At 39.1% G+C, this 21956-nt stretch overlaps 1 protein-coding gene across 2 annotated transcripts in view; it reads left to right on the top strand.

Annotated features, from left to right (window-relative positions):
* The first annotated feature begins 543 nt into the window (after positions 1–543).
* The window catches only part of cacng2b (calcium channel, voltage-dependent, gamma subunit 2b), a 56277-nt gene continuing 34864 nt past the window's right edge, over positions 544–21956 (top strand). For both annotated transcript variants that reach the window (XM_079337267.1, XM_079337266.1), the window contains exon 1: positions 544–885. In XM_079337267.1, the coding sequence (XP_079193393.1) occupies positions 675–885 (211 nt within the window). In that variant the 5' untranslated portion in view covers positions 544–674. The remainder of the gene's footprint in view (positions 886–21956) is intronic.

Here is a 21956-nt window from a genome sequence, read left to right as displayed (position 1 = left end):
TTAATTCTCACTGCATGCATATGTGTGCTTGTTCGTGTACAGATGTGAGCCTAAAAATGACAGTAGGAGGCTGTGTGGGAAAAAGAGCTACATGCACATCATTCTATTTATCACCGTCAAAGCTGTGAGGATTGTAATACGCGCAGCTGCTTCTGTCAGCTCAGAAGGCCAAATTCAGACTTGAAAAGATCAAATAGAAACAGAAGAAAATCCTCCATCTTCTCATTATTTCGGCCTTTTTCTGAGGTTTGACATTTAGAGGCAAAGTAGGCCTAGATCCTGGACCAGTTCTCCTGTGGGATCTGCAGGAAGCTTGTGTTTTTAGGTCAAGATTTTGTTTCATGAGAAGGGCAACTTCCTGCCACCTGAGCACTAGAACTTTGAAAAGCTCCGAGCCAAAGACCTTTTGACCCCTTCTTTGGGTCAAACAGCCAACCCTGAACCTACACTCATCTGAATTTTCACTAGTTTGTTGTCCCACCCCAAAACCAACCATACGATTTCCCCCGAGCTCCCCTAATTCCCCCGCCCCCCCAGCGCTCCCCCGCTACCGTCGTCCGCCCGACACCGCCCACCCCCCGTTTTCCGAGCTGGCGTGGCGACGCAAACTCACAAATATTTACTTCCTGTACATCAAGAGGAAAGGGGGCCCCCCTTTCGTGGAATGCGGCAACATGGGCGTTTTTGACCGCGGAGTTCAGATGCTGCTGACCACGGTAGGGGCCTTCGCCGCCTTCAGCCTTATGACCATCGCCGTGGGGACAGACTACTGGCTGTACTCGCGCGGAGTCTGCAAGGTCAAGAGCAACAATGAGAACGAGACCAGCAAGAAGAACGAGGAGGTGATGACGCATTCGGGCCTCTGGAGGACCTGCTGCCTGGAAGGTGAGCCACAGATGTACTACTGAGGCCACATATACATGCACAGACACACTAATGACACACCGGGCTTAGGCACACAGGCAGATCGATCCCTATGTGCCCACACACACATACACAAAGTCTTGCATTTGCACCTACATGCCTACACATACGCTTGTATACCCACACTATTCTGTATGTACTCCCCACCATTTCCATTTTTCTATCTATCTATCTATCTATCTATCTATCTATCTATCTATCTATCTATCTATCTATCTATCTATCTATCTATCTATCTATCTATCTATCTATCTATCTATCTATCTATCTATCTATCTATCCATCCATCCATCCATCCATCCATCCATCCATCCATCCATCCATCCATCCATCCATCCATCCATCCAGCTACAGACTTGTACAACAATGAATGCAGCGTCTTAACAGGGTGTTATTGATACAGTTTGGCTTTCCTTCTTGTCCAGGGTTTTGGTTTTGGCAGATTGTTTTTTAAATGTCCCAACAGAGACCAGTGTTACTAACTTAGCAATTCACCAGACTAGATCTTACAGGCCACATATCAGCAAGGTATAAGGCTGTTGCATTATTACCACTGGTCCTGCTTTAAGCTTGTTAGTGTTGTCGTTGGACACCCTATTAGAAGGAAATTGTTTGTTTGGCTATATACATGTTGAAGAAAGAATGCTAGATGTCTGCTGTTGGTTGAACTTATATTGATGCACAATACATGTTCACTAGAATTCTATCACACATCTCTCTCAAATCTGTATTGTTTGTATATTCTTTGTCCATGTCTAGGTAGGTAGAGTAGTAGTTGTCTCTGTAATATTTCCTCCTCCCTGTTTGAGCCCGGAAGTGTTAGCTGCTACCTGTAGAAGTCTACTGTTGGAACTGAGGAACAACATCCAAAATCCCTATCCCTCATTCCAAAACTATGCATCAAATGTTTACAAAACAAGCCAGATTTATTTATTTTAAGATTTTATTCAATTATCATTAAGTCAAGCTCTTCTCATTGTATCTTAAGGGAGAAACTCATTGGTGTCACTTTGTTGCCTTTTTATTGCTGTATTGTTAGATTAACCACAGCTGCAAAAATGTTCACAAGGACTCTGGACTTTAAGGGGTACTAAGTGTGTTTCCAATATGGGGACCCTAGGGAACCTGAGTCTAAAAACAGACATTTTAACCCCAAATGGTTGTACTTTTTGAAAGTACTGTAGGATTTGGTTGGGACTTGCAGAACATTTGTGATTGGCTCGAGTTTTTCCTGCATTAGAGGACTCTTTCACACTTCAGCAGACATTCTTTTTTTTTAAACATTTTTTAAACCTCAGTGGAAATTAAGGCAACAATTGGCTGCTATAACCTCTTTGTTCCTTGAAAAGTAGTTCATGCAACTCAAAATGCCAGGTGTTTTTTAGTCCAAATGCAATGCGTTGTATAATTGTAGGTTGAACTGCAAGTTTGATTGTATTTTTGTCTGTCACTTTCAAATGTTGCTCCTCCTATTTTCAGAAGAAGGCCAACTTCAAAAAAGAACCTTATTTGAAGAGTCTCCGAACACTTACACGCCTGTATTGGCCTCATGAAGAAGTTGGTGTGTGAATGCACAGCATGCACCCTGTATAAAACCTTTAAAAAAATTTTGTTTTCATTTTTGTTCCCCCCTCTGCAACAGAGACACTTTACTCATATAAACCTGTTCAAGTCATGATCACTAAAAATAGACACTAAATCCCCTAAAAACGGTTACCGCTGTTACAATTCAACCTGTTTTTAATTCTTAGCTTAACATCATGCTATACTTAAGCCCCCAAAAAAACCCACCTCAGTTCTGTTTCTTGAAAAAATAGAAATACAAGCGCAAACACTTGCACATACTGCTGAGGACAGAGGCACACATAGGTACTTACACCCTGTCTGTGTGATAAAACCTTCAGCATGAATCACTGAACTCCCCGCTTCAGATTCACCTGATTCATAGGATGACATAGTTCCAATGCATTTGTGGTATTTCTCCCATGATTCAGTTGGTTATCTTTTTTCAGCGATTGTTCCAAGTATATCACCTCTCTGGTTATTTACAGTTACATGTTGTTTAATAGAAGAAGAAGAAGTTACACTTTATTAATCCCACGAGGGGAAATTCGTTTTTTTTTTTTTAATGAGAAAAGACAGGGAAAATGGTCTAACGTTGACCCACCTACCATCCAAATGCCATATTTTCCGTTTATGTTTTTGAAGGCTGCTAAACAAACGCTAAATGTATAGCATTGCATCGTATCCTTTTTTCCTGTTAATGCATTAAAGAATAGCATAGTGTGTATGTTGCCGTTATGTGGAATGACACCCTGCTGAGTGAAAGCTCCTTCTATAGGTTGATGCGTGTCACAATAAGCACCTACCTGTTACTCATGCACTGTGTGTTTGTGTGGGTGTATTTGATTTGTGCACACATGCACATTATCCAGTTATGATGTTGATGCTCTCTCCTGCTGTGACCTGACATTGTCACATTAGTTGGGCCACACAGTTTAATCCTGTCACACACCTGCATCATCTCACCTCTCTGTAAAAGTAATATACAGTAATGTCAAGTGTAATGAGCTCTTCACCCTACATCATGAGCTAGCATTTAGCTACAGTGGCATGTTTTTAACCTTACATAGAAGCACAAAGTTGTAATGGATGACGAAGATCTGATATTGCGGAAAAATTAGCATGTTGAAGTAAATCGTATGACATTTGAATGTTGCGTCCTTATCAGATAGTACAGGCGTCAATATATTGTAAGGTTGTTTTTCTAACAATAGACAAATAACCCTTACTTAATTCATACAAAAAGCTGACTGTTAAGTTCATTTTATTTGATGTGAATCCCCTTCAGCTGCACCATTGCTGCATATATTCTCCCTCGGGTTCACAACAAGCTATACAGTGACTGAGTTATGACTTCTTACACTTAAAATCAACATTAATGAACAGGACAACATTCAGTACAAGAACTTAGATCATTGCACATAACAATACATGACAAAACATATTTACACAATAACACAATAAGGACAGCTCCTGGCTGTAGATGATAACATCATGTATTCAGTGACATCAATGTGTAACTGTGAAGCCGGTTAGGTTGAGGTTTGACTTGGAACTCCTGACATAATCTAATATAATTGTTATACAAATTAACTAATTTTGTGCCATATAGCTGTACAATATAGCAAACATTTGATCTTGTTGGTTCATGGCATGAACTATTTCTGAATCTAGGTCTTAAATGTTCAAGAAAATAATCTGTTGCTAACGAGGCAGATATTTTAGCAAACAATTCAGTTTAGGCTAAACACTTATATACATACAGTCATCCCCAAATCATTCTTATATTGATTTTAATCATCAATCCAATGCTACAGTAGGTTAAAGACACATTTGTATGCACTACAGTAAATTCTGAAATAGACCCTAAAATACTCACATTTAAACTGCAACATATTGACACAAGCACATATTTGGCATTTTTCATTCTAAGCTATGCAGTGTTGAACCAGGACAATAATGTAAGACATAACTGGTGTGTTTTCATACGTTTTGATATCTGGATCAAAAACAAGTTAGAAATAAAGAAACACAAGGCTGCTTGCTCTGCAGAGGTAGCACCTTCAGCCAAGTCACCTGACACCACGCAATTAGACAAGTTTAGCTAAGCTAAGATGAGAAATGATCAGATAATCCGACCTAAACACTTCCACTATACATACAGTATATCCACTACATATACATAAATGACACCACAACCATTCTGGTCTCACAGAAATAACTCGCAGTAATGATCACACAAACTTCAACATGGCATTAGTGAAAGTAGCTCTATTAAATCAAAAGTATGCACCAGCAGCAGCATGACAACAATGTCAAAATAAGAACGAGAGAAGACAAAAGTCTTACTAATGGTTTGGTGAACAAAGTCAAAGTTTGGTTTGTGGCAGCACTAGACGTTCTCGGTAAGGTTGAGAAGAAAGATCAAGCTAAGAGTTAAGTGTGCCAGCTACAACCCAAAGAGAAGATGTTCTCTCTTTACATGGACTATATAGAAACTTACATATACAAAAGGGTCGGTGCACATTGATACACCTCTGTTCTAGTTCACAAGTTTCTGTGGTATCAAGTTCTATACACAGTGAACACACTGTTGTAATGAAGAAAACTTTAAACAAAACAATGAGACAATGTATCCATTAAAAAAATCCATGCTGAGCTTGTAAATTAACTGAGAAGTATTAGTCTTTTCGGCGGCTGAGGCTCAGTTGGTAGAGTCGTCGTCTCTCAACTGACTGATCAAGGATTTGATCCCCTGCTTCTGCGAGCAACATGTCCCCTGAATTGCTCCCCCTGCTGTGTCATGGGCATATGAATGTGTATGAGCGGGATTAGTTACTTCTGATTGATGGTCAATATACATAGCATCAGTACCATCCGTGTGTGAATGGATATAAATGGGTAGGTGAGATGTGGTGTAAAAGCACTTTAAGTAGTCAGAGGACGAGAAAAGCGCTATACAAGCTCAAGTCCATTTAACATTTAATTCAATTTGGATTCATTTTGGCAACTAATGAAATCGCCCCCTTTTGAGAGAATACAAGTTTCTTACACTTCCTGATTGACTTACATTTGAAACCCAGAGGTTATAATTTCATATAAACAGTCTATTATCTTCGTCCAACACACAAGGTTAAGTGCCTCTCATGATGAAATCATTGGTTCTTTACCTTGGTAACACAATATATGCCACCACCAAGTAAATGTTGTTTTCAGTCTGTGACATCCCTCAACAGCAACCTTAGTAGTAGGAAAGTAAGGTGTCACATAGCCAAAATCTACTAAAGGTAATAAAGCTGCCAAATAGTAGCCATCCCAGCAATCGGTGTCAGACCTGAAGTCTGTGGTTGCTGTTGTGGTTGAAATGGCTGAAAGCTCCTTATGCTGATTCCCTGCAAGAGAATTTTTTGTTAACTTTTGTTAACATTTAGACGTAGAAAGGAGAAGAAATTCTCCTCTATCGGTGCACTTAAACGACCGAGAATCAAATGGAGTTAATGCTCATCATTTTGTGTGGGGTGTGAACTCTGAGTACGTGTTCTTTTCATCCAGCATCATGAACATCCACTCTTCTTCATGATTAGCTGTTCTTATTTCACGTCACTGCTCTTTTAAGCTCCGTTCTGCTCTGCTAATTTGGTGCAGGTGTGATGAAAGCTACCTGTGATCAACCATGTGATCGTTTTATGTAATCATATTAAGGAGGAGGTCATAGGAAGAAAATTGTTGCTGTGATTTTGGAACCACACAAACATGGGGATTTTGAGAACAAAATGTTTTTTGTTTTTTTTTCCTTTTTCAAAACAGGAAACACAGAATCTTGGCAGAGTTTGCAAAATTGTGTCAAATCAAAAAACATATTTGTCGATGTGATTGTAGCCCCCTAAACTCACTCCATGTGATATGCTTATTACCCTCGATAAGTGGCTTTACTTTTCACACTCTAAGCTTGCTCTGTGTCCTTGGCACTGGAGATTTGAAATGGTTAAAAGCAAAGAGGAATCTGAGAGGGATCCAGCTCGCTGTGTGCATCGCCTTCAGAGCTACAGTTGCTTTAGAGCTGCGTGGTGCAGAGAAAAGAAAGAGAGAGAGAGAGAGAGAGGAAGAGAGAAATCGGGAGGTGTTGAGAAAGAGAGAAAAAAGCAGAAAAAAGAACAAGAGAAAGAGCAGGCAGCCCTGGTTTTCTGTCACACCCCCTCAGGCATCCTGGGCTATCTTTAACACACAGGCCTACGTTCTATCTAACCTATCTGGCCCCGGCTTTTAATATAGTACGTCACAATGTTTGCTTTTATTTTAATGCTGAGGACATGATGTACGTTATTTGCAGATACCAGTGACTGACTGACTGTTCCGTGCCATTCTGTCATCACAGCGACATGTAAGCATCACAAAACCGAAGAAGATCACACATGACATTTTCATGCTGAGCCTTGAGTTATATGTTGCAGATTTGATTATGCTTCTGCTTTCATGCTTATGCCTTTAAATAAATGTAAGGGTGTTTCAGTGTGTGTGTGTGTGTGTGTGTGTGTGTGTGTGTGTGTGCGTGCGCGCGTGCGTGTCTGTGTGTGAGTTCGAGAGAGAGAGAGAGGCAGGCTGTGTCAGAATTGGAGTGCATTACGGCGATGACATTAATTATGCTAATAGCCATCAGCTCTGCTAGCTTTGCCATGCTGATCATCAACAGGGCCTCTCCTCACTGCCTCTTTATCTAAAGCTCCAGCTACTGGTACACTATAAACAAATGACATTAGCTCACATGACAAAAATCTTTCAAAAAAACACAGACTGAAACTTTATCTGAAGCTCCAGCTTGTCGTTCAGTGGACAGTGAGCACAAATTTCCTTTAATCGTATCATTAAATCAATCTGCTTGTAAAATATATTGATTATTTATATCAAGCAGCAGTCGGATATTTGGTAATATTACTGGACATACGAGTCTTGGAACACATAAGAAATCATTGTTAGTTATGGTATGACAAGAATATATGTCTCCGGGAAGGATGGCAATTTCATATTAACTCTGGTTTAGACGACAGTTAGCTTTAAATGACTTCCAGCAAAGAGTTCCAGTGTTTGTGTTGCTTCAGTCTTACAGAGCACTGCCCATTCATCTGTTTCTAGTGAGTCTCAGTTCAGTAGTAGCTAACTAGTTACACAGAAGCTTCACTCTGGCTTACTAATGCAGTTAACAAGTCTGCTTAACAACATGATGCAGATTTGTAAATCAAAAGGGGCAGCTAACTTTTAAAATGTATTTTTTTTAAAGCAAGGTTGGGTTCATTGTTGATGATGAAAATGCAGACAAATGAAATGATAACTTGAGAGAAAGTTGTGTAAACAATCCCACTCCATTTTGTCATTTGGTTGGTGTTTTTGTGGTCTCTTTTTATGTTCTATGAGGTATCTCATGCAGCAGTTTGTTAAAATGTTTTGAATAACGGAATATGAACATAAGTTACAGTAAAATAATTACAATACGGTGGTCCTTGTTTGTTGAAATACAAAACCCGAAAAGTTCATGTACGTCCATTTTTGGTGGTAATGCTGTGGGGCCTTTAGTGCATGTTCAAGTTGGACATTTTGAATGACAGAACAATGTTCTCTGTGTTAAGACACATCCTCTGTCCATGTAGAAAGACAACTGGAGATAAATCTGGAGATACTGTATATTTTTTTGACCAGACAAAGACTTTCTGATATTTGACATAGATTATTTTAACATTTCCAACATGACTTAGGGATGGTTCACAAGAAAGTTTGATTCAGAGTTAGAACATTAGTAAAAATACACAGATTGTATATAAAGATATGGACAATGCACTTCAACTTCCAACTGTTGTACGAGGAATAAACAAAAACATGCCTGTGGAGGACACTGACACGTTGCACATTTGGTCTGCACAGTACAGATTTGCTGGAAGAGCCGCAGTATTAATGTCATGCCGCTTCTGCTAACAGAACCGCAGGTTTAACTAAATGATAAAACAATAATCTCTCGGAACAGTGCACAGCAAAAAAGATTCTTGTATCAGCCACCCAGGGTTACAGAAGGTTCAATGTCTCTTGTGTTTGTATTTGTTACTCCTTTCCCTGTTTCTCTTCTACTCTTATCCAGTGCACAGAACACAGCAGGAGTCACATTCGTCAGCAGAGCTGTCAATCATGGCATTTCATACCTTTTTATAGCAGAAAATAACAAACTAGAAAGAAACTTCTCAGAATCAAAATAACAATTGAACACTTATCAGCATGGTTAAAAAAACATCACTATTAAGCTGGGTTTGTGAAAATATATTTTGATTGTATATTAAGTTTTTGACCTAAGTCCCACCTGTTTACTTGAAGGAGGTGGGGTTGATGACTTTTATGGCATCTACAAAATAACTACTACTTTCTTTTAGCGTGGGAGGTGTTGCACTGTAAATTCCTCATAAGGAACATGTTGTTTTAATTACTTTCAAATAAAAAACTATAAAATAGTCACTTCATACAACATTGTTTTGACCTTGACAGTGGAAAAAGTCAAGAATATCACATTTTCCAATTGAACAGTATTTTTTTTTTTTTTTTTGAGCAGACAACTATCATGCCAAAAAACAAGAAACAAGTTTCCCAGAAATTTAGCCAGACATCAAAATCTGTTTTATGACTTAATCTGGTATGTCTGGCCTGACAAAATGTAACCAACAAGAACTGGTTCACTTATTGCAGCTCAGTCACAAGAGGACTCCTCCTATAGGTCTCTCAGTTTACTTACTCATCACCTGGCTGCTTTTGAGTAGAGTTAAGTCAAAGTCAAAGTGTCTTCATTAAAATGCTAAAGGACGTACAGTATCTCACTGTTTCTGATTTGTGATGGAGGAGTGCTGGGGAAGGAAATAAGAGTCATTGTTCTGCCTCTGCACTGAGGCTGGCAAACAGTCAGCATCCAGCAGCGCTCTGTAGGCGGACTGTTGTTGATACTGTAATAAAAGTGACTGACAGGTCACAGCAGCTGTCAAACTTCAGCCTTCAATGTGCTGCAACCACCCAGCTCCCAGAGACTCTTCTTAACAAAGCAACCACAATCTATTTGAAATCATTTTTAGCTTTATAAGTTATTTGAAAGACAACACCAGTTTAGGCTGTGTCATGTTCATTCTAAACACTAGACTGTTGTGTCAGAACAAAGATTGGCAGAGAATTTTACGATTCCTGCAACTTACAAACCCGCTTTTTTTGCTTTAAATAATGCTATTAGACCTGTTCATAAAAATATAGTATTGCATTCATAACTGACTAATAAACTTGTTTCCTTTGTGCAGTAGTCTGTTAAATATGAAACACAGTCTTTTTTTTCACAGTAATCCACTCTCTCTTTTTTTACTTCCCGCCACCATGAGGTTCACGTTCAAGTTCTTTTCTTCGTTTGTCAAAACCTGCATAGCTAAGGAAACAACTCTCAGCCACAAATGTACTTTATTTATATTTTGAATTAGTTAGCACACTGAACTTTTTGTACATTATTTCTCACAGCAAACATTACCTCTTTGTTATTTCATGACGGAACATAACTATACAGACTTAGTGTCCTGCAGATAGCCTTTGGACCCTAATTGATTAAAGTTTTGAATCCCTTCACCTGCTGTTTCAGTTTGACTTCCCTTATATTTATGTTCGGGTTGGAAAAAGACACTGACTGTTGTGTAATATGCAGCATATTCCTCGTGAGCTTGTTCAAGTTTTCAAAGAGACAATATGATGTTTACGCTGAGTGAAATATTCAAAGCCAAGGATTCAGGATGATTCACTATGACTGTACAGTCAATGAAGTGTTTAAATACTTCAGCCTGGAACTACGAAAATGTCTTTTATCTTTCGAACACCTCATCTGCTTCAGCTGGACAGTGGGAATGTGCTGTGACACATGGGACATCACAGACACAACAGTTACTCTGTTGCTGCTGATCTAAACTTAAACAGAGGAGACAGTGTAAGTGTGAGAGCGCTGTATATAAGGCAGCAAGTTGTACACATGATAAACATCACATTAGGGAACCAAACTTAGATACAGGAAATTAAATACTTTTCCCCTGTCTTGATTTTAAGCACATGCATTATTCAACTGTGTTTGTATATTTGTCCTCAGGATTTTGAATAAAAAAGGCCCACACAGACACTGACACACACATCTCAGTGTCCTGATATCCACACAACGTGTCTCCTCAGTCCCCACACTCCTCCATCCAGCAGCTATCCAGTCTGCTCATGTTGCATCCACTCTGTGTGCCTGTCATCCTGGAAGGATGGCCCTGTGTCGGTGGTCCAGCTGTGGATTCTGGCTCCAGAGATCCAGCCTGTCGCAGACTTCCGTGACGGATCTTGCCTCAGGACAGTCTCTCGATCCAAAGGCACAGACCGTCTCTGCCCCAGGGGCCCCAGCCTTGACAGGTGGAGCTCAGCAGGCCCTAAATGCTGCTATTAATCTCCATCACTGCGGGTTTGAGAGCGAGCTAGGTGTGTGTGACAAGAGAAATGTTTCTGGGAATGAGATGTTTGTGTCTTTGAGTGTGAGCAATAATTCTGTTTCGGCTTAAATCAAATTAAAACATATGGAAAAATCGGAACCCTCTGAATATTCAACCTCACTTAGTTTTTCAAGGATTGACAAAACGAACGATCCTTTATGGTTTTTTTAGACAACCTTTGGGATTATAAAGCCTTATTCATATTAAACCCATGGGGCCTTTGAAAATGTTTAATTGTAGGTATTGGAATAAGGCCCCAGTTTTAACTATTATGTTTGATACATGCAAATACCTTTTTGTTAGCTAGAATACAAGCAGGGCATCCTTATCTATGTGTTTCGGTGATGTTTAAGGCAGACGTTTCCACAAATTAACTCCTGACAAAAGTGCACATGTTCCTCACAGTGGGACAATATCAGTGACAACAGTGCCGTCACAATTCTAAATACTCTGTTTGGTTTGGATGGGAAAGGTTCTTGGTGAACAAGGAGGACAACACTTGAGTGATGGTTGGTTTATATGCGTTTTTTATCAACAACAACAACTAGACTGAGGCAGGTAGTCAAGAGTATAATGCTGTCCTCATCAGTGCAATATTTTCTACCCACACACTGGTTAATGAATGTTTTAAACTTTAACCTGGACCAGGATGTACATCCTTATTGCTAACATATATAGAAAATGCCATTTACTGGCAAACAGAACTAGCATTTGCATTATCGCCATCCTCATCTTAATCCTCATGTATTTGTCATCATTATAGAGCATCATTATCAATTATTTTAAAGCCATTATAAAAAAAACCCATGTTATTCTGTTCTGAGGCCTTCTGCTTATGTAAAACAAAAAGGCCGTTTCTGCAACGAGCTGTTCATCTCCTCATATGACACCTACCGGGCTGCAGCACTTTTCAGGCGTTTCAAATTACTATACAGTAATAATCAATCTTCTCGATAAGGTCTTGTTTGCTTTTGTAGCTCGTAGTGTGGTATCAGTATTAATGATTGAGAATTATTTTTAACATTGCATTTTAACCACACATCAAAAGTAAGTCTCCTGACTATTCTACTTCTATCAAATCCTTCTGGTACGTCTTGTCTGGCTTGTTTTGGGGTTTTCTTTAGATTTCAATTTAATGTTTATTTTTTGTTTGTTTGTTTTTTTATTCTGGCACAGCAATCACATACATTTAGAGCCATGTTATAAAATGTGTCCCATACTCCAATGCATCTTTTCTTAATGTAACAGAAATACATGTAAATATTGACACAAACTTACATTCACATTTTATATACTGTACATCACATCATATTTTATCACTGACTGCTGGTTAAAATACTACTGGCCTTTGTCTCATTAGTTAATTAATGCAGTCAAACCTCCTTCATTTTGCAGTCACTTTCCTTGTCCCTATCTCACGGTGGTTCAGGGGTATCTACGGCCATATAAAGCTGCGTAACTATGGGGATGCACCTCAAGGCCGCCTGTCAAACGGGCATGACGGCCTCTCAATCAAAGACACTGTTTATGAGCACTAACACACCTGGGACTGACACACTCTGCTCTGTGCACCATGGGAGGGAAGGCAATCAACAAACACACACACACACACACACACACACACACAGATACAGGTGTAGAACAGGTGTTCGTAAAATGTTTTATATTTACAAATGAGAACTGAGCATTAGAGGTTCTTAATACAATGTGTTGCATGCTTGTTTATCATGTGTATCGTGATTCAGTTACATTAAAAATGTATGGCACGTTCTATTATTGAAACAGAAAAATATGATTGTGTACTTTCTAGTCAACAGCTTCACTGCTAACTCAAATGCACTGGACTAAATGCCAGAGGCAACAGCTGGATCCTATTAAGATTTAACAAAATGATATGAGGATGTTGAAATGTATCGACAACATCTGTTGCAATTGACTTATTAGATGTAAAACTATTCCTTCAGTTTCTTCTACACAATAGTTACATACATTAATATAGACATATATGAACACATTACCAGTCTGGGTGCCACATAAAAAACAAAAAAACACTTAGGCTATTTCTCGATCACTGCTTTTTTAGTTGATCAGGTGAAAAAAAAAGTCCTTGGGTCATAGCAGATAGAAATAGGGGATATAAGTGGACTTCCCCTATCCCTGCATTTGTTCCATTCTTCTTCCTGCTGTCCCTAATCAAGCGCACACAGCTCCACAAGCAGCACAATGGTCAACAGAGCTTTCAATCATGAGATTTTAAACCATTTTACAGCTTCATATTACTTGTTAAAAATGGACTTCTAGGATAAAAAAAGACGACCTGGAATTAAATCTGCATGATAATAACAATCGAGAAACATGTTTGACATGTATTTTGACTTTATATTCTGACAGACAAACAAGGTTTGAGTGCTAATAGGTCAGCCATCTCAATTTACAAAAATGCCTCTATTGTGCTTGTGCAACTGTTGTGATTGGCCTAATCCTGAGGTTATGCTAGATTTAAATCTGCCAGAATGGGAGGTGGGTAAAACGCGTCTGCCAGAAAGAATAAAATAGGATCTTATATATACAATTTTTTATGAAGTATAGTCCAGTATTTCACTATAGGTTGTTTTAATTTCTGTATGTCAGGATTGCATTGCCTTGTATAACTTAATTGAAAAGAAATCAATTCAACCTTGGTAAAAAGATCTCATGTTGTTTTACAGAGGAATCCAGTGTTCAACAGTTGTAACAGTATGCCACGTCCTTTGTTTTACATTATAGTAGGCTGAGCGTGGTGCAGCAGAGAGCTTTTGGCACCTCCACACAGACTGTTTAACGCCTGGTGGGAGAGGTGCTGACAGGCCGACTACTCCCTAATCCTACAGACATCGAGAGCCAAAGGGAATGACCAGGGAGCAATCTGTGTGTGAGTGTGTGTGTCGGTGTGTGTATGAGCAATCTGTACAGTATATGTGCAGTATGTTTCTTTCTTCTTATATTACCAAACTGGTGATATTATGGCTGTGAGCATTTGATCACTTTTGAATTAATCACTTCTAACACCCATATTTTCAATATATGACTGTATCACTTACATTATCAGCTGCACTATAACTGATCTATCACGCTTATTAATAATGTGAAACATTATTAACACTTTCCTTATAGACTTATATTGAAACTGTCATTTTAAAATGACCTGGAACTACAATTTCCTTCCGGGTTAAGGAAGTTCTCTCATAACTTCTCAAAGGAATGTAGAAATTGCTTACCTTAGTGTGCCCTTTGACCCCATCAATCATTAGTCAGTAAAGCATAAGTAAAGTGTCATATCAAAAGAGCGGCTTTCAGAAGGAATGCAGAGTGAATTTACTGCTGCATCACATTCATATTGTTGTCATAGTAACATATGGTCAAATTGATACAGTAATAATGCTTTTATCTGTAAGCTACATGAGTCATTATATCACATTTTAGCAGCTCTTGAGGAGCTTGGACTGGATTAGGGAAGAACAGATGATGAAGCGAGGATGATATGCAGTCCTTTTTTTCAGAACACTACGAGCTAGGCCTTATTGATTCCTGGGGTAATATTGAGTAAAAGGGATTTAACGATTCACTAAAACTCACAATATGATGCGGTTCACGATACTTTTACGATTGTTTTACTAAAGGAGACAAATTATGACGGGAAAAGATTCCTTCAGGGGCTGCGAACCTGATTGTCAGTGTGGTTTGGCCTTTTCATGTTTTCTTTTCTCGCAACAAGGGGAGGTGATTGGAGCTTCTTGTTGTGCTGTTGATTAAATACTGCATCATGTTGGTTGTGCTATTTTTGTTGTTCCCTGTTTTCTTGCAATATTTGCTCACATTTTTCGTTTCGCCTGTTATCTTATCACCACTGTCATTTTCTGTCTTGGGGAAGCCAAAATGCTTCCACAGCACCGATGTAAAAGACAATGGTGCGTCCTCAATTTCAAAATCTTGCTCTGCCGCTGATGCTCACCATATTATTGCGATGCGTTTTTTAGAGTACCGCTGAATCGATTTATCTCAATTTATGATTACTCTTTACATCCCTATATAGTATTTATAGTCTTTAATTAAAGTACAAGTTAGTTTTGTATACATACTTCAAGCTTTTTCATTCAAATTCTTTCAAGCAGCAAAACCATTACATTTTAAAATTGTGTTTACATTGCCAGAACAGGAAACATGGGAAATAAATATAAACAGCAAGAAATGATTTGCATGTAAAAGTTATTGTAGTTTAGTCGTACACAAATTCCTTATTCCTCCAGAAATAAATATTCCCTGTCTTATTTATGTCACAACATTGGCATATGGGCCTACTTTTAACATAAAGCTATGATAAAATATGCCTGCGTGTTTCTCTTTTGTCGTGTCCATAGATAGATTGAACAAAAAGCTCTGTAATCTGATCGTTGACTGTGAGAGAAGCAGCCAGATGTTTTCATATGACTAAGACAAACCTCGCGAGGCTTGGAATGAGTTTACAGCTACACAACAGATGTGGCTAACTCACATTAACAATAATGGTGAACTCTGGTGTTTGTGTTTTCTGACTGCTGGTATTCCTCAGCGTGTTTGTGGACTGTACCGTGTGTGTCAGATATTTTTGAATGAGTAGTTGTAGCGTATAAACGCACCATCCAAACTATGCATGGTTCTGTTTGTGTGGTTGTGATTTTTTTGTATTTCAGTCTTTCTCAGGCCTCACTTTGAGGGGGGTTCTTGTACTTCCCCTTTTGTGAGGACCATGGTTTTCCATGCAGACAGCCCTAGCATCAGTATAAACCCTTTCAAAACAGCCGTCTTTATTGATCAGTTAATCCTGTAGCTCGTTTTAATTCCAATGCGACAGACAATGAGCACAGGAAGGAGGACATTAAGCCTGAAGAGATTTGAAAAGAACATTATTCAGATTTTGTAATTTGCATGAATTACCTTAAGGCTCACACTATAGTTACTGTTTCTTATAGCCTTTTGGGCATGCACAAGGTCTCAGGTGTAGCTTCTAATGCTACACCTGAGAGCATATTTAGGGCAACAGTAGTGTTGCCCCAAATATATTTAGAACAAGAGACAACTCCACATAGTTATTGTCCAAGACATTGTGTGTGCTTCAGCCGTTAAAGAGTGCATTATATGAATTCATGGATAGAAAAAAAACACCTTTCTTTGGTGCTTCACTCTTTATATTTGCATTGCTCATAATCTCACAGAACTGAAGAAGAGTCACACAATACATACACTAATTTTCTGTAGAATGAATCTGTTGCTGACACTTTCTAAACTACCCATTGATCAATTACCACCGCATAATGGTCCAGTAAAGAAGAACCAAGGTGGTACTGAGCATTAAGGGCTGTGCGGTGGTGTGTAAACCAGGGACGCTGGAAGTCACGTACGAAGAGAAGTCTTTCTACTGTATATGATGATGTCATACTTTCTGCCGCACAAATTCCTCTTTTAATAATCAACTTGAATCTTTAGGAGTATTAAGTAAAAACTTAAAGGGAAATCTAGCCCATTGAAGCAGAAATAAACTAATTGATAGCCCATAACAACCTTAACACAACCTACACTAGTATTTAGCCACTATAGCTGAAAACTGTTAGAAAAGTTGCTAAAAGTTATTGTTATTGTTTGGCAGTGTAACAGTATGCATCAGGACACGTCAACATTTCAGGATATCAGTATGTCTGCTGGAAATGTTCTCCTAGCACATTGAATGTTGGATATTAAGTGGTTGAATGCAATCATTGTGTTTATCATTAGACGAGGCTTGATGTCCTTCTGTTTATTGCCTTTTCCGTTGCTAAATAACGTATGATGGTGAAATCATAATGATTTTCAGATGCCAAATATTAACAACTATTAAAACCTGAAGCCCATTATAAAATTCCCACCCTGAGCATGACAGCAGAGAGTTATATTTGTAATTTCAACAGGAGATTACACCTTTGCTCAGGTTGCTTTGTGATGTTGTTCTCTCTGAAGTGTCCCCTTTGTACTCAGCAATCATCACCTCGTTGAGAGATGATCTGCTGTGATGCCTTCATCTGATTTGCCTTATTAGCAATAAGCTTAGCAAGCAGCTGTGAGAGCAAAGGATGAGACATTTAAAGGACATTTGTTTGGTCTGTATCAAAGCTGGTAGATAAAAAATGATAATAGTGAGTATGTTTCTAATAACATTTTGGAATTATTGTCACTCGGTTTACTAAGTCACAGTTGTAACTGAATGAAGCACCGTTTTTCAGGGGGTAAGGTAGAAATGCAGTGGCAGGCTTTGGGAAAAACTTCCCTTTCTCAGGTGGAAACGGGAACTCTCTGTTACTGTTTTCTCAGAAGCATCTTACAGGAATGGCTTTTGTGGACAATGCATTTTGTAAAAATCTTCATGTAGATTATTCTTATTTTTCTTTAGTAGGCTCAGTTATATGCGTGTAGATTTAGTAACCGAATTATTAGATGGCCTAGATTCTTTATTGAGATTTATAATTTAATGTTAGCCTAAGTTAATTTACTGTAATTAATTGTAATATCATAGAACAGGTTTATCTCAGTTAATGCACTGAGTTGAATTTCAGAGCAGCAAAACATTTCTTTTTTTTAATTTTTACTTAAGTTTGAGATTTCATAAAGACGTAAAAAAGTTGAAAAATGAAAAATAAATATTCATGGTGAGAAGTTTTCTGCAACATGATTTAATACTCTTTTGTTTTTGCAACAGTCCACCTAGGTTGTTAATGTCTGTATGACGATATTGAATGTCTATCTTAGTTGGAGCAGTGTTTGTACAGGCACTTGCATGGAACTTTAATTGTATAGGTCGCTTCTTCCATGATGACTGCGGACACATTAGGGGCCTTTTTCAAACCAACCCCGTCCTACACACTACCCCTCCATGACGGAGTGCACTCTTAGGGGGGAAACAGGAACCATGTGTTACCATGGTTTCTTAGGAGTGGATCTGTGGGGAACGGCTTATTATTAATGTAGCTAATGCATTCTGTAAAATTCTTTATGCAGATCATTTTTCTCTAGTAGATTATATGAGTGTAGGCTTATAGCAAGACGATCAGATGGGGCCCACATTCTTCATTGTAATTTATAATTTAATGTTCAGTTAATTTATTGTAATTTCAAAGAACAGGTTGTCTTAAATGAATGCACAGACAAGGATAGCCTACTGTGAATGAACATCACAGCAGCAAAATCCTTATTTTTTTGTTGTAGCCCAAATAAAGTTTGACAAAGACATGATAAATAAATACCAGTGAGAAGTTGTCTGCAACATGATGTAATATTCTTCAGTTTTTGCAACAGTCCCTTTAAATACAAAACACAATCAAATAAACACCTCAACAGAAGGAAGAAAAGAAGAGTAGGTTTTTATTTGATCCTCAAAACAATAAAACGTCTGTATGACCATATTAAATGTCGATCTTAGTTACAGCAGTGTTTGTACAAGCACTTACACGGAACTTACATATACTGTAGGTCACTTCTTCCGTGACGACCGGACGCAATAGGTGTTACACGTGATCATCAAGTCAGCATCGGTGCAGATGCGCTGGTTGAGGGTTTTATAACCCACTACCACTCCCTGCAAATTGGTTTGGGACGGACTTAATATAGCGCACCCTCCGCATGGACACAAACATAGTGGTTGTGGGTAGGGAGAGGGTGTAGCGGCTGGTTTGAAAAAGAGTGTTTGCCTCCAGTTTTGATTGCCCTTATTGTCTTCACCTGTGTCTTGTTAGCCTCACCTGTGTTCGATTACCCTGTATTTAGTCTCTCTGTTTGGTCCCCTTCTTTGCGAGCTGGCTCGTCTACCTCGGGGACCATAAAGTAAGCTTTTTCATTTTAACTGTAATCAAATCGGTTTTCTTTTCTGCACGTGTGTCCTCCTCTTTTTCTTTTGATGAACTATGACACCAATGCCTAGTCCACACACAGCCAGGTATTTCTGAAAACGGAGGGTTTTCTGTGCGTTTTGGTATTTCTTACACGTGCAAATGTCATATTAGGTCACTGAAAATGCATCTTTGGGAAAACTCTTCCCAGAGTAAAGATTTTCAGAAACTCTGTTTTAGATGTTTATGTGTAGATGGGTATAACTGAGTTTGTGCTCGTAATGTCACTGTGCGCAGATTTCTCCTCTGTTAATCATGATTGTGCCACGCTGTCACTTTTGTCTGAATGAATTTAGTGCGATGGTAGACGTGACCAAGCAAATGCTGGTGTTAACGTTGCTCACTGGACATCTTACATGCTCACACATGGATGACACAGTTGCTCTCCCACTTTGTTGATGAGCATGGACAACGTTGTAAATGAATTGGTCATTCCAGAGGAATGGCGAGAACATTTTAGCTCATCAAAGACATCACTTCTGACTTGCTCATGACAGCAGTAACACTGCATTTTCACGAGGACGAAGATGTTGGTGAGAACTTGGCGTGTGGAACGGATCTTTAAAAAAAAAAACAGAGGGGGAAAACTTTTAGTTTAGAAAAACACCCTTATGTGAGTGTACTAGGAATAGGTCTGTATGAAGTCTTTAAGAAGCTGGACAAACGTTGGTTAGCTTGAAAACTAAACAAACGAGTCATCTCTCGAAGTATGAAGAGTTCACGAGTTATTTTCTTCAAATCTATTATTGTTGCAACCTCAACACAGTCCACAACTGATCAATGAAAAGGCATTAGGAATTTACAAAGATCATAGAATTTACTTTTGTGGCGGTATAAACACAAATCGGGAACAATGGACAGTCTTTTGCATGTTTGTTCCTTTTGAAATCTGTGATTTAGATGTGCAAGCCTCTTCACTCATGCAAACAGAGGATGACAAGGTGGAGAATGTGATGGTGCCGGGTTTTCTTTTGAGAGAGAACAGGAAGCTTCTTCCCTGCAGCAGGTACTGTGGCACATGAGTTGAGTCAGATTAAAGCAAGTTAAGCAGTTTCCTGAAGCTGCTCAGAGTTTGAGTCCAGGTCAATGCAGTGACAGCAGCATGTGGACACAAAATGGCCTCCAGCTACTTTGCTTGTATGTTGTTCTGTAACGCTGCTGAGTGGGGATGACACTGAAACTTCTCCTTCCCTTTTAAGTGTAGGTTTGCAGGGAATATGTTTGTGTGAGGAAGTCATTTGGTGGATCTGTGTGAGCACTTTTCAAACCTCATTGTGAGTTAAGTGACTGTTAAAACACACTGAGTTGCCATCTGCTATCTGTACAGTAGAGCGTCTCTACTCCCCTCTCTCAACTTCACGTTTCACTGCCTGTTTTGATGCTCCAGATTTTTTGATGCTGACTCTCTTTCAAAGCGTAGTGTCGGATATGTATTGTGACCGGAAAATATCAGAATTTAAATTGTTTAAATTCGGTGCTACAAAACAGATTGAACCACAGTTACAATGTGTCATTCAGCTGAACCCTGTGTTACCTCATCTCACTGGCAAAAAAAATAATAAATAAATACTGATGTTGCCTCCATCCTCTTCTTACTGAGCTTTTGTGATTTACATTACTGAAAGGAGTATAGCATAAGACTGTGACTGTTGGTATCATCAGAAACCAGTGTTGGGCTAGTTTACTACAATCAACATGTGGCTGAGGTACTGTATTATAAAAGTAACTAACTACTTGGGAAAGCCACTCGGGCATACTTTTTTGCTTCAGTCCTCACGATCCATAATAATGAATGTTGACAATATTGTTTCTCAGTGGTCTGCTGAGCTAACGTGGGCTGCACCTTGGACCTGCACCTGTCTGCAGTGCCGGGCTCTCTGACAGCCAGTTTAGTAGAAGCATGTTTGTTGCTGTTTAGCTCAGTACTCTCTTCTTGTGAAAGAAGATTTTCTTCATGCACGCAGATAAAGACTCATTGCTTTATTCTTGTCGTTTAATTCAAGCTGCCTGTGTTTTAATCCCAACACTGTCAGCAACACAATCACATTTCAAATGTAAAATGTCACTTTGAGCTGATGTTTGCTTTCTGCTTATACTAAAAGTCAATGTTGGTTACTATATTGTGTTTCCTAGACTTTGATCCATAGGATAAGAGTCAGTCAAAAAATGCAGGGCAATTCCCATGCCCATTCATGAGAATTGCCCGTTGTTTAAATGGTGCAGCTCATGCGACTATGCAAGGCAGGGGACGTCCTCTTACCTGAGTCAAGCTTAGAGCTGACCGCATACCTTACTAAAGGAACCATTAAAAAGGTGTACACTAATTTTGAAAGAAGTCATCTTTCAGTGATTTTTCCTTTGCTTAGGAAGGAGCTGTGTTTTGATAAACTCCTTGTGATATTGAATGTCATCTGGTGAATAAAGTGTTTGAAGTTGTTGTGAAACATAGCTAAAGGCCGGCCTCTTGGTTTCAAGATATTTATGGAAATAAATAGTTTATGAACTTTAGAAGGGGCAAATATTTTTGTTTTTGTTTTCGAAGCATTCCAATTCCCCCCTCTCACCCTGTCTCTCTTTCTGTCTATGCCTCTGGCTTCTTCCTTTTTCTTACAAAATGTTCCCGTGTTTTTTGTTGAATATTCACAGAAAATGTAGACTGCAGAGAACAGGAGCAGGCAGGAGCGAAGGAGAGGTTTGAAAGATGAGAGGATAAAGGAGGGAACAGACAGAGAAGCATGTGGAAGACCGTCAGGAAACGAGGGAGAGGTTACGGTGGTGATTCTGCGACTCCAAACTCTGCACCCGTTGGCTTTTTCTTAAATTAAGGACCAGAGTCGAGAGCTGCAGCGAGGCGCTTCTCAGAATACTGGATGCTCTCTCCTCCCCTCCCGCCCTCCCTTCCTCTCTCAACCCCTCCCACATTCTCAAGGAATCAATAGTCGCAAATTAATCATTCTGCCCTGAGCGCTTTGAGAGAGAGAGAGAGAGAGAGAGGGAGAGAGAGAGAGAGGGAGAGAGAGAG

The sequence above is a fragment of the Symphodus melops genome (assembly GCF_947650265.1).
Source record: "Symphodus melops genome assembly, chromosome: 2".
NCBI classification, from domain to species: domain Eukaryota; kingdom Metazoa; phylum Chordata; class Actinopteri; order Labriformes; family Labridae; genus Symphodus; species Symphodus melops.
Note: the sequence above shows the minus strand (reverse complement) of the source record. Positions and strands in the feature narration are given on the sequence as shown.